The following is a 15,018-nucleotide window of genomic DNA, read 5'->3' as shown; positions in this document are numbered from 1 at the left end:
TTAATCTATTCCATTTATTATCTCAGTTAATGAAATATCACCAATCTGCCTGGTCTTTCCAGACAGAAACTGACACTCATCAGGATTTCTTTTTCCTTAATATTTGTATCTAATCTGTCACAAGTCCTATTAATAATTCTTGAGAAAAGGGGTGCCTGCTCAGGTCATGATCTCAGAGTCGTGAGATGGAGTCCCACGTCAGACTCCATGCTCAGCAGGGAGTCTGCCTGAGATTCTCTCCCTCTCCGTCTGTACCTCCCCCTGCTCATTCTCTCTCTCTCTAAAATAAATGAGTAAATCTTTAAAAAAATTATTTGTGAGGACTATATCTAAGATATAATTCCTTTTTTCTTTCCTACTCCACTGCTACTAGTGGTATAACCTTGGGGGAGCTACTGATCATTCTAAGTCTCAATTTTATTATCTGTAAATTGGGGTACTAGGAGTATCTACTGCCTTAGGCTGAGAAAATGTATATTAAAGTTCTTATCCCAGACCCTTAATCCTCAATGAAAGGCAGCCATATAGTTTAGGTTCTCAACATCTCTTGCTTTTACTATGTACTTAAATAGGTTCTTGTTCCTTTTGTATACAGCTACCAAATCAATCTATCTATCCATCCATCTATCTATCATGATCACGTCAACCTCTACACTCTACCCTCACATGTCATCAAATTGCCCTACCACAGTCATCTAACCTATTAAGTTATTAACTTAATTAACTTACTAACCACCACAGTTCTTGTCATAGGGTAGGTATATTCAATAACATTTCATAAATGAATTCATGAATGGAAATAGTTAATATGGATTTTTCTTCCCCAGCTACAGGGAAATATAGTACTACACACTTCACTTTGGTAGAGCAGGAAAGCTCAAGGAAGACAGTTAAAGGATGCAAATTCAGGTCTTTGAAAAATCACTGCTCTTACTGTAATAATAAAAAGAAATGAATTCATTTGTTTGGCACCTTTCAGGGATACATTCCTATATAAAGGCAACTGTCAGAAACAAGTGGGCCATTAAATAACAAGATAGAAAAAAATGTTATTTTCCAAGCTCTGTGCATATCACAAGCAAGGCCTAGATGTTACCTAAGTACCAACAATCAAAGAATACTATTGCTACAGGAAGATAGGGAAAGGAAGAAAATGGTATCTTAGAGCTAGTGTCCACAGAGGACAGGATAAATATTTCTAAAGACAGTTCTTGTTTTCTTTTAGAAAAGTTACTGAAAAGGCTGGATCTACACGAATCCATTTAGTAACTGAGGTCTTGCTAATCCTACATGTGAGATTTATTCTTGTGCAACAAATGACCATATTTAATTTTTCATCATTATATGTACAATACGTAGTTTAGTTCACAGAGAACACAAGTTTAATTCTATTTTTTTTTTTTTTTGAGAGAGAGAGAGAGAGAGAGCACGCAAGCAGGAGGAGAGGGGCAGATGGAGAGAGAGAGAGAATCTTAAGCGGGTTCCATACTCGGTGTGGAACCCCACACAGGGCTTGATCTCATGACTCTGAGATCATGACCTGAGTTGAAATCAAGAGTCAGACACTTAACTGACTGAGCACCCAAGGTGCCCTTAAGCCAGTCATTTTCTAATGAGAGATGGGTTTATGCTCTGTTCTACTTATGTATAATTTTCTTTTTAAAAATATGACATGAATTTCTACTTTTGTCCAAGATGGAATAACAAGGACCCTCCTACCTAAGAGATTCCCCAAACAAACAAACCTCTAGACTAAGTATATAAAACAATGGTTTTCAAGAAATTAGACATAAGCAATGAAAAATAATGATCCCCAAGAGATGGAAAACAACAGGCATATCCTATGCCCACTTACTGCCTTCAGAGATTTTTCAGGCCATAATGTAGGAGGGAAAACCCAGCAGATTCTGGAAGACTCCCTGAATTGAGGAGATGGAACTGAGAATCCAGGGAGACTAAGGCAGCAACTGTTCAAAGGACAGAGGTCTGAGAAGATGAACACTGAACAGAAATAAATCTTAAGATCTGTGGAAAGTAGAGTACTGATTGGCACATGTATGTAAACAAGCTGTGCAAGACCAGGAGATGACCTATCCAAGATGATTAGAAGGAGGAAGGCCTGAATAGTGCCTATTACCAGTAGCCAGGAAAGAAAACCTCACATATGCTTAGCTCAGGTCATGATCCCAGGGTCCTGGGACAGACCCCATGTCAGGCTCCCTGCTCTGTGGGAGCTTTTTCCCTCTCACTCTGCCTGCTGCTCCCCCTGTTTGTGTTCCTTCTCTCTTTGTCAAACAAATAAATAAAAAATCTTAAAAAACAATAGCTATAAAATTTCTTAAATTTGACAGAAACTATAAATTCACAGATCCAAGGAACTCAATGAGCCCCAAGTACAAGAAATATGAAGAAAACCAACCAAGGCACATCTTAACCAAACTGTTCAAAACCAGAGATAAATAGAAAATCTTAAAAGCAGCTACAGGTTAAAAAAAAAAAAAAGGATATGAAGTACAGAGGAACAAAGATAAAGATGACAGCAGATTTCTTGTCAGAAACAATGGAACTGAAAAGACAGTGGACCTACAGCTTTATATTAACGGAAAGAAAAAAACCTGTCAACCTAAAATTATAAACCCAGTGAAAGTTTAAATTTATCTTTCAAAAGTAATGGTGAAATAAAGACTTTTTTAGACATTTAAGAACTGAAAAAATTAATCACCAGCAGATCCACAATTACAAAAAGAATGTAAAAAAAAAAAAAAAAAAACTCCAGGCAGAAGAAAAATGTAGAAAATATGAATTAACACAAAGAAATGAAGAACACCAGAAACGAGAACTACATAGGTTAATATGTAAGATTTTTGTTGACTTTACAACAAATGGTGTTGGAACAAGTGGATAAGTGTATTAAAAAAAAAAACCCCAAAAAACCCCAAAAACTACTTTCATACATATCATAAAAATTAAAATCGATCATAGACCTAAATGTAAATCTGAAACTGTAAAACTTCTGGAAAAATATATAGAAGATATTTGTGACCTTTGGTTAGTCAAAAAAATCTTAGACACAACACCAAAGGAATGATCCAACAAGGCAAAAATTCATAAATTGGATTTCTAAAAACTTCGGTTCTTCAAAAGATACTGTTAAGGGAATTAAAATACAAGCCATAATATAGGAAAAAATATTTGCAAAGCATATATCTGATAAAGAACTTGTAACCAAACTATATGACAAACTCTCAGAACTCAGTAACAAGAAACAACCCAATAAAAACTGCTTCTTCACCAAAGAAAATATTCTACAGCAAATCAGCATACAAGATCATCAGATAAGCACAATGTTGTACAGATATCTAGAGCTTTTTCATCTTGTAGGCCTGAAACTTCACCCATTGAACAGCAACTCATTTTCCCTTCCCTCCAGGGCCTACCATACACCATTCTACTCTGTGCTTTGAGGAGTCTGACTACTTCAGATACCTTCTGTGAGTGAAATCCTGTGGTATTTGTCCTTCTATAACTGGTTTATTTAATTTAGCACAATTATCATCAAAGTTAATCCATCTTTTATCATATAACACAATTTTCTTCTTTTTTTAGGGCTGAATAACATTCTATTGTATGTACATGGCACATTTTCTTTATCCATTCATCCATCAATGCATATTTAGGTTCCTTCCATCTCTTCACTACTGTGAATAATGCTGCAATGAAAAAAAGGTGGGGGAATATCTCTTTGAGATCTCAATTTCAATTCTTTTGGATATACACCCCAGAAGTGGGATTGCTGGATCATATGGTAGTTTTATTTTTAATTTTTTGAGGAACCACCATGCTGTTTTCCACAGTGGCTGCACTATTTTGCATTCCTGACAACAGTGTACAAAGATTTCAATTTCTCTATGTCCTTGTTATTTTCTTTGTGTATGTGTGTGTTTTCTAATGGCCATTCTTACAGCTGTGAGGTCATTGTGGTTTTCATTTGCATTTCCCTGATGATTAGTGATGTTGAGCATCTTTTCAAATACCTGTTGGCCATCTCTGTTTGCTTTGGAGAAATGTTTACTCAAGTCCTTTGCCCATTTTTATTTATTTTATCTTATTTTTAAGTAGGCTCTATGTTGGGCACGGAGCTCAATGCAGGGCTTGAATTCATATCCTGAGGTCAAGATCTGAGCTGAGATCAAGAATCAAATGCTTAACTGACTGAGCTACCCAGGCACTTTGCCTGTTTTTAAAATTGGGTTATTAAGTTTTTTGCTATTGAGTTATAGGACTTCCTTATGTACTTTGGTTATTAACACCTTATCAATTATATGGTTTGCAAGTACTTTCTCTTAGTCCACAGGCTATCTTTTTACTCTCTTTTTAAGTACTTTAAAATATAAATGCATAAGTAATTTCTTTCCATTGTAATTCCTTTAAGAGTTCTAGATATGTTTCACATTGCAATTTAACTTTTCCTCCCTTATCTTTAATTTAATACATGTTTATTCATCTATTTCTTCTTTCTTAACTATTCTACTTGTCTTCCTTGTTATGGTTCAGTAACTCAGTTAAAAACAACTGAGTCACTTTAGCGTCTCACTCTTGGTTTTGGCTCAGGTCATGATCTCAGGGGTTGTGGTATAGAGTCCCATGTCAAGCTTCTTGCTCAGTGTGGAGTCAAGCTTGTCCCTCTCCCTCTGCTCCTCCCCACCCCCCACCCCCGCTTGCACTCTCTCTTTAAAATACATAAATAAAATTTTAGAAAAATAAAAAAGATAAAAACAACTGAGTTGCTATCAGTGACTCCATGTGGATAAGGGTCTTACTCAACTAGCATGGAAGTGCTTACTCAACTAGCATTTAAGACTTTGTTTTTGAATGAATGAATAAAATTCATTAAGCATGGCCTAGGCAGGTTTCTCAAACATTATCTAGTATATCTGTTTCTTTAGTTCCTGTCCACCACAGGTTCTGTCTCATGGTCCAGATGGCAGTATCCATTTAAAGAATATTATTTAGCTTAAGTATCAACAAAGTCAATTTTTAAAGGTATTAACAAACCATGACCTGTCTTCTCCAAAACCACTTTTTTATTTTTCTGATTTCTGGACCAAAGAAGGATGATAGCAATGATAACTATAAGACAGAGAAATGACATTATCTGAGCTGCATTTTAGAAGGACTAATCTGGCAAGCCAGGCATTAGCTTGATTCAAACTTGGAAAGACCAGAGGAGGGAGACAAAGTAATTAACAGTATTGACAAGGGAGAACATGGAAGAAACTGGGAGAGTCAAATCCTCAGGGTGTCCTAAGTGGATGTGGGAGATAAAGAAGACAGTGATTCAAAGCTGACTTCAAGAGTTAAAACTGAGGTGACAGAAAAATTGGGGCACTATTAATAGAAATAGGGAAGTAGGAGCTAGTTCGGGCTAAATAATCACAGCAGTGCCCTGTTTGATCAGAGTTGCCAAAAGGAAAGTCATCGGCTGTTAGTGTTGATATGCAGCTCTCTTTCCCATACCTAAAGCCCTAGAGTCCTGAATATCTATAATTAGCCACTGTATTGGTACATTATTACATTCCTCACTGCTTTTTATATTATACTGTCTATAACATTGTATAATATGGTGGTTAAGAGCACAGGCTCTGGAGTTGGCCAGATACGAAGTGAATCCTGGCACTGCCAATGACTAGATATGTAACTTTAAGCAAGTAATTTAACCTCTCCAAATCCCAGTTTCCTAATTACCACTGCTTAGATCAAAGAGTTGTGAGGATTAAAAAAGAACACATTTAAAGCTCTTAGCACTGTGACTACAAAGAATAAGAACTCCAATAAAAGCAAACTATCATTTTTATATCTGTCTAAAAGTGTCCCATACTCAACATTTGTCTTACTGTTTTAAAAAGTCTATTGTATTCTATTAATGTGTGGGTAACAAAGGGAAGAGGCTTATTTTACTCTGAAAAATTATACTTTGAATCCTCAAAAAACTGTATATTAAATTTCAGCTTTCTGACATTGGTCTTATAGGAAAACATTTGTTGAGAAAAATCTGGAGTCATTGCTGAGTGGAATTTTCAGGAATTTTCCAAAGGGATTTTCCCTTTGGAAAATAGTAAGGGAAATAAGGAAAGCTAAACTCTCTCAAATGTTGTCAATTTTTACGTTTCCTCATGTTAAATATCTCAAAATGTAGGGAAAATATAAAAACAGTAAAGCTTCTAAAATGTGAAATGTTTGATAAAATAATTATATAACTATGTTAACAGTTTTATGCTACTAAATTGTTGGCCTTGAATGTGAGATAGGAGACATATTTTTACTGGAGCATCAAAACTGGTTAATTACTTGAAATTTAAGATTAATTTTTTTTTTTTTAAAACATAGGCTCCATGAGCCCCAATGTGGGGTTTGAACTCACACCTCTGGGATCAAGATTTGAGCCAAAATGAAGAGTTAGACACTCAAATGACTGAGACCCTAAGATGAGACGTTCAATCCAGACACCCCTAAGATTAAACATTTTTAAGTGAACTTTCAGTGATGAAATAGCTATAGTTTTACAAAGGAAATTTTCCATTTTTATATTTTGTTATACTTGCGGAGTAATTCCATTAAAAAACTCAAAAAAAAATTCATTAGAGAGAGAGGGAGTGAGCAAGAGAGACAGTGTGAGCAGGGAGAAGGGTGGAGTCAGAGGGACAAGCAGGCTCCCAACTGAGCAGGGAGCCAGATGTGGGGCTCAATCCCAGGACCCTGAGATCATGACCTGGGATCATGACCTGAGCCAAAAGCAGACACTTGGTCAACTGAGCCACCCAGGCACCGCAACATAAAAGAACTTCTATATACAAGAGTGGAAAGGGTAAATCATTTTACAGAACCAAAAAATGTTTTGCAAAGGGTTACCTAAGTAAATTTACTGGCAATATGATTACTTAACAAGATTTAGTCACTTTCGGGAGAAAATAATGATAGATTAACTGGGAAGCTGATTCTTTAAATCTCATTTAGATCAAAACATCAAAATGTCCTAATGGTTACTTATTTTTCCTTTATTGCACTTAAGGCATTTAAAAGTATTTTCAGTGATTTATTCTTGCAGAATTAGATATCATGATTAGAATCTCTTTCATGTTACTCCATGGCTTTCTTTAAGCAGTGTGTTATTTAACACAAGGGGTCAATATGTGCCTATTAGAAGACCCTGTGTTTTATAGATGTGTTTTATAGTCTCTTCTCTTTCTCAAAGGTTATTTCTCCCTTGTGGGTCATGTGGAACTCTGTTGTATATTAGCTACTGTTTGGATTCTTAAACTTTAAGAGAAAATTTAGTATACAAGGCTGGGTTACATAAAAACCAGATCAGTCTGAGCTTCTTTAACAAGTAATGATCTGCTTTAAAAAATCATATCCAGACTACTACAAAAAGCATAAATTAGTTTCTAGCAGACATTCAAAGACATCCAGTTTGAATACTGCATTTTCAGATTTTAAGGTACTTTCCAAAAGAGCTGACTTGGGTGCAAGGATCAACTTCATACAATTAAAGATTACAATCTATTTATCTATACAGATTATATGTATACATATATATCTATAATATAGTACTATCTATTTATCTATAGGCAGTATGTACATGCAATCTTACTTCTGAATTTTAAAAGAAACCTAATGTTGTAAAAATAGAGCAGTGAACAGTGAGACAGAAGACAATGATGGAAATATTCTCCTGTAACTGTAAGAGCCAGCCAGGTCATGATCAAGATGACTAAGAACCTCAGGGGTGTGTGACTCAGTGGGCTAATGCAAGAGTATTAGCTTCATGACATGCATCTTAGTCATCTTCATAATGAATTCATTGTTTTGGAAAAGGGACTCACAAATATTGTGATGCACTGATTTTATTTAATGAAAATTCAACATTTTGCTTTGACAAAGTGACATTGACCATGGCAGGGTCAATTTCATATAAATTCTACCAGTGAGTCAGATTATCATTTGCACATATGCCCTCCCACCTAGTATCTACTAAGGTAGCTGTGAACTAAAGCCAATGCCTGTGAATGGTCACTGAGTAATGGGGTTTAGTAAAAGTCCTAGGGAAACCAACATATATTGGGAAATAAATTTTAATTAGGTTTATAATCTCTTCAATCAGAACAGTGTTAGAATATTATCATCAATAATTTATTGTTATTTACCCCAAGTAGCTACTCTGGGAAATCAGTATGCTGTGATTTGTTTTGTGTATTTTAATTCCCCCTTGTTCCCTTTATGTCTTCCATCATAAGATTTATTACCTTTATCCATAAAAAACCAACAACCTCTGCCTTCCTTTGGCTAGACAGCAAACTTGGTTTCTGTCTTCCTTTGTGGAAGAAGAGAGTCCATTAAGATGGTCAGAAAGAATGAGAGTTTTTAGGTAGGTTATTCTTAGCCTAACTTCACATTAACACAATGGTGATTAAACTTTTAAAAATGGACTCCAAAATAATGTTTAAAACTTAAATTAAAAACTTTAATAATGTTTCAAATTAATATCTATCAAAGACTTCAGGCTTTGAGATTAGAAAAGGCATTCATGGTTGGCTAGCCAGCTATCTACTCTGCACTCCTAGTACACAATCTTCTGTAACTGTTTTACCATGAGAGCTCAGGCTCTTGGATGGCTGACAGCTAGGAATCTACTAACTTGCTGCAGTGGGATCCCAGACAGTGCACTTATGTGACCTCCTCCCCATTGTTGGGCTGGCTCTCTGGAAACATCAATTTTGGTAGAACAGTTGTTCAAAACAGCTGCCTTGAAAAGTTTAAAAAAAAAAAAGACTTTTTACTAATGAAGCAAATGTGGATTTTTAAAAAAATTCTTTCTATTGCTTTTCTTTATTCTGTATTTTATCTGTGCTCTTTTTTTTTTTTTCCTTTGCAAATGTTAGTGTTACTACCCCACTTAAGATCCAAATTCTGGCTCAGATGTTACCCAGCAACTTCTGCTTCAGTGGTTAAAACACTACCGTTATGATCAAACAACTGTAATTACTATAAAGGCGACTATTAAGTGAACTATGCCTGCAGTCTTTTTTTTTTTTTTTAATCAATTCAAATAAACATTTATTGCACAGGTACTCTGGCAACTGTTTTAAGTGTTGGATTTCAGGCAGAATGGTCAGCACTCAATGAAAGAGCCATTCTGCATCAACTCTTATCTGTAAGGTTTCAGTCATTGTATTTAAATAACACAACTAAAGAACACAATTAAAGGCTGGCTCTTTTAACACAAAGTTAGCATAATAAATGCTAGTGATAAAATGATTAAAGAATTATACAGATAGCTTAGAATTCCAGAATGAAGGTATCTAACCTAAGTGAACTCAGGACAAATATTCAAAAAGTACTTCTACACAGAGTTCAAAGAAGAGTAGAGCCTATCAGCTATAAGAGGTCCTGCTAGTGTGGAAATATGAAAAGATGTGAAAACCTTAGGTAGACAAAGACAGATACCACATGATTTCACTTATATAGAGAATCTAAAAAACAATGAACAAAACAGACTCTTAAATACAGAGAACAAACTGGTGGCTGCCAAAGGGGAGGTGGGTAGGGTACAAACTTCCAGTCATAAAATAAGTAAGTCACCGAGATGAGCAGTACAGCTCTATCCTTGTACTCTTAAACAATGTTTATGAATGACTTTTTTTTTTTAAGATTTTATTTATTTATTTGACAGAGATCACAAGTAGGCAGAGAGGCAAGCAGAGAGAGAGGGGGAGGTAGGTTCCCTGCTGAGCAGAGAGCCCGATGCTGGGCTTGATCCCAGGATCCTGGGATCATGACCTGAGCTGAAGACAGGGGCTTTAATCCACTGAGCCACCCAGGCGCCCCTATGAATGACTTTTAACCAATTCTAAAACTATACTTTTTCGTATTTCTGTAAATAGACTTTATGGTCCTTAAAGATGTAAAGGCACTTATCTCCAATTGATAAACCAATGGTTCTTAAAGTGTGATCTGGAGGGCCCAGCGAGTTTTTAAGACACTTTCAGGGAGTCCACAAAATCATAATTATTTAATACTCAGAGGTTACTTGTCTTTTTCCATGTTCATTCTCTCACAAATGTATGGCAGAATTTTCCAGAGCTTATGTGATATTAACAAATAATGGGTCTACTATTGTTTTTGAGAAATGAACAAATACTTTAACATTTTCTCAGTTTTAACTTCTAATATGGCAAATATCAATAAATATAACTCACATAAACACAAGCTTTTAAGGTCCTCAGTAATTTTTTTAAGTGTATAAAAGGGTGCTGATATCAAAAAGTTTGAGAACCACCACTCTAAACAGAATAATGCAAGAATGTCTGTGTGAAGTGCCCAAAAAGTGTTTGCTACCTACCTGTTTAGACATATCCTCAAAAGATATTATTTTAGATAATCTCCATGCTGGGAATCAGTCAAGTAAATTCAGTAGCCAGCAGATACACTACAGTATATCTGACCATTAACTACCTTCTCTGAAGATCCGGGGTCATTTAAAACCCATCACTTGTGATAACTGTGATAGAAAAACTATTTCACTATTTCATAGGACTTGTTTGAGTAATATTTTAAAGTATAGAAAGATCTATCTCTAGTGTAGAAAGATTTATCTTAGATACCACAAAAGGTTTCAATCACATTATTATTTTTCTGGGGTAAAGTTGTCTTATTTCAACCACAGCCAGAAGAAAAATATGTAAGACCAAAATATGACTGAAATTTGTATGTCTCTTTAAATAAAACAGAAACCATGATGTGACATGTTTTCTAAAATTATGCCAGGAAAACAATATGATACTGTTTCTACGATGAAGTACAATGTTTGGGTATAACAAGCACAAATTATAAAGGCTTGCCAAGCAGGTCTATAGAAACACAATGGAAGTCAATCTAAGTTTGCTTTCCTTTCTTGTTAATGTGTTTTAAGTCATATCAGGAGTCAAAGAGTTCATCTGTAAATAGTAATTAAGATAACATGTTGCTTTTTGAGGGAAGATTAGTATGCTAATTTAGAAGGCAAAATATTTCTTAGTAAATACCCAGTCTCTTACGGATTAAAGTACTCAACTGAATGGCATGTTCTAACCCTTTGGACTGCTGAACAAAAAGCTCTTGAAAGAACAACTTTAAGAAACTAAAACACTTAAAAAAAAAAAAACTAAAACACTCCTATCACAGCACCTTTATCAATGGAAAAACTGCATCTTCAAGTAGTAGTGTAAACAGTAAATTGAGACACTATCCGCAAGAATATAAAATTCGTTTTGGTAGGAATGCATTATTCAGGCACAGAGCTCTCTGAAGATTTAGGCATGCTTTGAAAATCTTTGAATACGCTTTGGTTTTACTGAATGCTGAGGCTGAAGCTTAGGGCAATAGCAAAGCTTTTTGTTGTTTTCTGGATATAAGTGCTATCTGGATCTAAGTATCAAGCTCACTAGAATGCATCTGTCAAAGATCTTACTACATCTTCACCTACCAGAGCAGATACACACCATCAAGTATTAAGAGAACCCAACCCTTTGAGAAGGGTTCTCAACAATATACAGCAGCAATCTGTCAACAGATGCTATTTTCTACTTTCAGGCATACCTTGTTTTCTTGTTTCACATGTGGATAATTCCTTTTTTTTTTAAACAATTTGAAGGTCTGTCGCAACCCTGCATTGAGCAAGTCTACTAGTGCCATTTTCCAAGAGCATTTGCTTACTCTTTGTCTCTGTGTTCCATTTTGGGAATGTGTGCACTGTTTTGAACTTTTTCATCATTATTATATTTGTTATGGTGATCTGTGATCAGTGATTATGACTCACTGAAAGCTCAGATGATGTTGCCATTTTTTAAGTAGTAAAGTATTTTAGAGATTTTTAAAAAAAAATTATTTATTTGAGAGAGAGTGAGAGCATGAGCAGGAGACGGGGCAGAGGGAGAGGGAGAAGCAGACTCCCTTTCGAGCACAGAGTCTAACGTGGGGCTCGATCCCAGGACCCTGGGATTATGACCTGAGCCGAAGGCAGATGCTTAACTAACTGAGCCACCCAGGGGCCCCTAAGTAATAAGGAATTTTAAAATTAAGGTATGCACATTTTTTTTTAGACAAAACTTTTATATACTTAATAAACTACAATATAGTGTAAAGATAACTTTTATAGGTAAAAATCCATTTGACTTGCTTTATTGTGATATTTACTTTAAAACTGCAGTGGTTTGAAACCGAACCCGCAAGATCTCTGAAGTATGCCTGTAGTATGAAATCCATCATTCAATGACTAGCAGAGCACAAAACAGGATAAACAGTGTATGTCTTCCAGCCATGAAATACAAGGTGATGTCAATGCAGCAGATTTTCAGCCAAATCTGAAGGTCTATACAGATCAATAGCTGTATCCAATCTTTTTTTTTTTTTTTAAAGATTTTATTTATTTATTTGACAGAGAGATTACAAGTAGGCAGAGAGGCAGGCAGAGAGAGAGAGGAGGAAGCAGGCTCCCTGCTGAGCAGAGAGCCCGATGCGGGACTCGATCCCAGGACCCTGAGATCATGACCTGAGCCGAAGGCAGCGGCTTAACCCACTGAGCCACCCAGGCGCCCAATCTTTTTTTTTTTAATTTGAATTCCAGTTAATGTATAGTGTACAATTTAGTGATTCAACACTTACACATAACACGTGGTGCTCATCAAGACAAGTGCACTCTTTAATCCTCACCCTCAATTTAACCCATCCTGCCCCTCCCCTCTGATGACCATCAGTTTGTTCTCTACAGCTAAGCGTCCGTTTCTTGGTTTGCCTCTCTCTTTTTTCCCCAATAATCATTCCTTTGGTTCTTAAATTCCACATATGAGTGAAATCAGGTGTCCAAACTTCTTTATTATGGCTATGCATACTGGTTTTGGCACAAATCACTTATTCGGTCTTTTGATTAGATTTATTCAGGCTTTGGATATAACCAATCAATGAGCACTAAGTAGTGCTAAATAGAATTCCACTTCTGAGGCTGGAAATACACAACTGTATACACTAAGCAACTAGCACGTGGCTTAGCTGAAGAAATGGTGAGGAGAATGAATAGGACTGGGAACTAAAACTGACAGGCGTCAACTCACTATAGTCGATGGGAGGTTTGGTAACTACAGCAATACACCCAATTATTTTATGCTCCTAGATGCCCGGTCATCACTGGTAAACTATCAGTACCATGACTTCCAGAATGGACAGCCAGCATGAATATAACTCTTCCTGTGTGAGTTACACATGTTGGCCTATACAGATTAGCACTGGACAAGCGGTGAGGAGGAGAGCAGAGGAAGATGAAAATAATCTAGGAGATATAATTTTTAAAAAGGCACTTGGGATATTAGAACTCTGGATTATGACATACTAGAGAAAGCAGACCACTTTCTGTTAAGGTGATCAGAAATGTTCTGGTTCATTTTGAACAAGCTAGAAGCACAAGCAGTGATACCACTAACAGGTCTCTCAGCTAAACTATCTTTGGAAAGGATCAACAAAATGAAAAATCTTTGAAAAGACTGGATTCCTGATGGTAGAAACAAGCAATATGCATAAAAAATGTAAAGAAACTATTGCCTGAGTGGGAAAAGGATAAGTGGTTTAAATGTTGCCAGGGGAGAATTAGAAGCACTGTGTAAAACTCCAAGTAAATAAACTTACTGTATGTCACTGGAAATGGCCACTAGGATGAAAACAAAATGAATTCTCCAAGAAACATGTGACCATTAGCACCAAGCTCACCAGGGGCACTAGAGCTGAAGTGAACCAAAACCTACTTCTGAAATCTAGGTTGTTTCCTCCATCACCACCTTTACTCTTATTTCCATGGAGAATTTCAAGGGTCAATGTTTCTAACTGTTCAAAATTACAATGTCTATGATGAGTATAATGTATTGGTGTTTATCTTTCTCTTCTATGGTAACATGCTCATTTCTTAAGTGAGGCTACAGTAACAGTGGAAATAGGAAGCAAGCTTTTTGCTTACTGTCCGTGTCCACTTTTGCCTGGGCATCACCAGGCAAAGCCCTTCTGTAGTTCTAACCTCTTAAATCCTGTTGTGTGCGAGCACCACCCATGCTCTGTCTCGGCATTCGAAGAGAAGTTCTCAAAGGCGTATGTCTCTGCTCATCCAGGTAAGCAAGGTCCTCCAAGTGGGCAGAGCTTGTGGCTGACAAGACAGAAAAGTTTAGTCAGAATATATAAGTTCAGAACACTTTCAGTTAGTCTCTATCTCCCAAACTTGGGAATCAGAGCTTATTCCAGCATATACATTTACCAAGAGTTTGCAGAACTCACGGTCCTCGTCAGTGTCCCGAACATGTGCGGAGAGAAAATGTCAAGAGTTGTCTTCAGCTCCTTCATCACTATCAACTGCCTGAGGTTATGAAGAGTACTAGCAACAAGCTGGCAAACACACTTGTACCTGACAACAAAAATTATTAGTTTTTGCTTCTTTGGGGTCACAACTACCACTTGTAGAACAAGGCATAAACATCATCAGTGGAGAACCATGTTCCAATTTATATTGAGCTGTAAGAAAAACATGAAGCTCTGTTTCTGACATTTTCCCTTCATGCTAAAGAATGAAATATGAAAACATTCTGAAAACAATTTTCATGTGTGTGTATCTTTTGGAAAGATAGGCACTAGGACAACAGACAGAGAACTGCTAAAGAGCCTTTAGGGAACTGCCAATGTCCACGAATTCCAAGAAACACTTAATTGCCCTCCAAACATAGTCAGGTATTAAGGCCCCCCATTGCATGTACAAACCCTTTAATCCAGCCACAAGAGAGAGAAGGAAAATGCATGGGTACTGGCAAGGCTATATATTGAGAGCTGTTGGGAACATTCACAATGAACCAAAAAGTGAGGAAACTAAGGATCAGCACTAAAGACAAAACAATTTTTAACAACAATACGCCCAAACTTCTGTCAGAATACAATCATTTAGAGCTTATAAAT

At 36.3% G+C, this 15,018-nt stretch overlaps 1 protein-coding gene across 10 annotated transcripts in view; it reads right to left on the bottom strand.

Annotated features, from left to right (window-relative positions):
• TANC2 (tetratricopeptide repeat, ankyrin repeat and coiled-coil containing 2) overlaps positions 1-15,018 on the bottom strand; it is a 365,737-nt gene that overhangs the window by 104,478 nt on the left and 246,241 nt on the right. For all 10 annotated transcript variants that reach the window (XM_032321490.1, XM_032321491.1, XM_032321492.1 and 7 more), the window contains one exon: positions 14,096-14,221. In XM_032321490.1, coding sequence (XP_032177381.1) covers positions 14,096-14,221 — 126 coding nt within the window. The remainder of the gene's footprint in view (positions 1-14,095; positions 14,222-15,018) is intronic.

The sequence above is a fragment of the Mustela erminea genome, chromosome 18, assembly GCF_009829155.1.
Source record: "Mustela erminea isolate mMusErm1 chromosome 18, mMusErm1.Pri, whole genome shotgun sequence".
NCBI lineage: Eukaryota > Metazoa > Chordata > Mammalia > Carnivora > Mustelidae > Mustela > Mustela erminea.
This window is presented reverse-complemented; position numbering and strand designations above follow the sequence as displayed.